Genomic DNA, 1,369 nt, shown 5'->3' on the forward strand with positions numbered 1-1,369 from the left:
GTTCGTAAGCCTCCACACTCGTGGACTACTCACCCAAACACCCAGCACTGTGTTCCCACACGTTTGCACTGTGTGTCCGTGAGATAAGCGTAGTATTGTCTGAAAGAACACAAAGTTAGAATTCATCGAGAGCTTCTGGAGTAACAAATCAATATATTTTTATAATATAATTAAATAATGTTGACAAAGTGAACATAAAAGATGTCCCGCCTGGTTCCATGTACTTGGGCTGCCTGCCCCAGTTTTATTAGGTGACAGAAAGCTGGTGCCTGCCAAAACACTCCTGTAAGAGGTTAAGAGTTCAGGTTAGGTGTCAGGGGGAGGGGAGCACAGTTTAAATAGGCAGATTACTAGCAAAGGCGGTAATTCGGCTTACAGACAATTCAGGCGATTCAGCTTACAGACCCCCAGAGCCCTGAGCAGAAGCCCCAGGTGGGTGCTTTGATCTCCCTACAGAGGTGATCCTTGAGGTCACCCCCACTGTTCATTGTCTTCCTCTGGCTCTCTCCAGCACAAAGGTTGCTGATCGTACCCAGGAAAGAAGTATACAGATTTTGGCCCTCAAAAACTGGAATAGGACTCTAGCTGTACTTCACAGTCATTGAATGTCAATGATTTTTTTTTTCTTTCAATGTTTTATTATTGGTTGTTGAACATATATACAGCGAACATAAACCAATTCAACAATTTGTACACGTACAATTCAGTGACACTGACTACATTCTTCAAGTTGTGCAATCATTCTCACCCTCCTTTTCCAAACTGTTCCTCTCCCTTTAACAAAAACTCATCACTCCCTAAGCTTCCTGTCTAATCTTTCGAGTTGCTAATTGTCAGTTTGATCCTGTACAGATCGTTCTTTAAAACAGCACAATGCTCAGGGCAGATATTCATTTACTAATTGAGCTAAACTACTGTTTGGTTTAAAGAAGATTTCAGAGGATATTTTTGGTTTAAGGTTCAAAGAGTATCTCAGGGCAATAGTTTCAGGGGTTCATCCAGCCTCAATGGCTCCAAATGTCTGATGCTATGAGCTTTTGAAATTCTGTTCTACATTTTTTCCCTTTTGATCAAGATTCTTCAATAGACCGTCTGATCAAAACGTTCAATAATAGTAGCTGGGCACCATTCAGTTCTTCTGGTCTTATGGCAAGAGGCAGTTGTTCATGCATGAATGCCAATGATCTTCAATATTACTGACCAGGTCAGAAAAAAGAGGCAATCACATGGCGTTTAAAGGCATAGAGCAGCACTGTCCAACAGAAATACAATATGTGTAAAAGCTGCAAGCCACAAATACAATCTAAAATTATCTAGTAGCCACATAAAAAAAAGTAAAAAGAAACAGATAAATTTTAATAAAAATATT

At 40.1% G+C, this 1,369-nt stretch overlaps 1 protein-coding gene across 1 annotated transcript in view; it reads right to left on the reverse strand.

Annotated features, from left to right (window-relative positions):
• The window catches only part of PTDSS1 (phosphatidylserine synthase 1), an 84,037-nt gene that overhangs the window by 23,667 nt on the left and 59,001 nt on the right, over positions 1–1,369 (reverse strand). The window contains exon 8 of the mRNA XM_023725917.1: positions 34–99. Within this exon, the coding sequence (XP_023581685.1) occupies positions 34–99 (66 nt within the window). The remainder of the gene's footprint in view (positions 1–33; positions 100–1,369) is intronic.

The sequence above is a fragment of the Trichechus manatus genome, unplaced genomic scaffold, assembly GCF_000243295.1.
Source record: "Trichechus manatus latirostris isolate Lorelei unplaced genomic scaffold, TriManLat1.0 scaffold00009, whole genome shotgun sequence".
Classification (NCBI taxonomy): domain Eukaryota; kingdom Metazoa; phylum Chordata; class Mammalia; order Sirenia; family Trichechidae; genus Trichechus; species Trichechus manatus.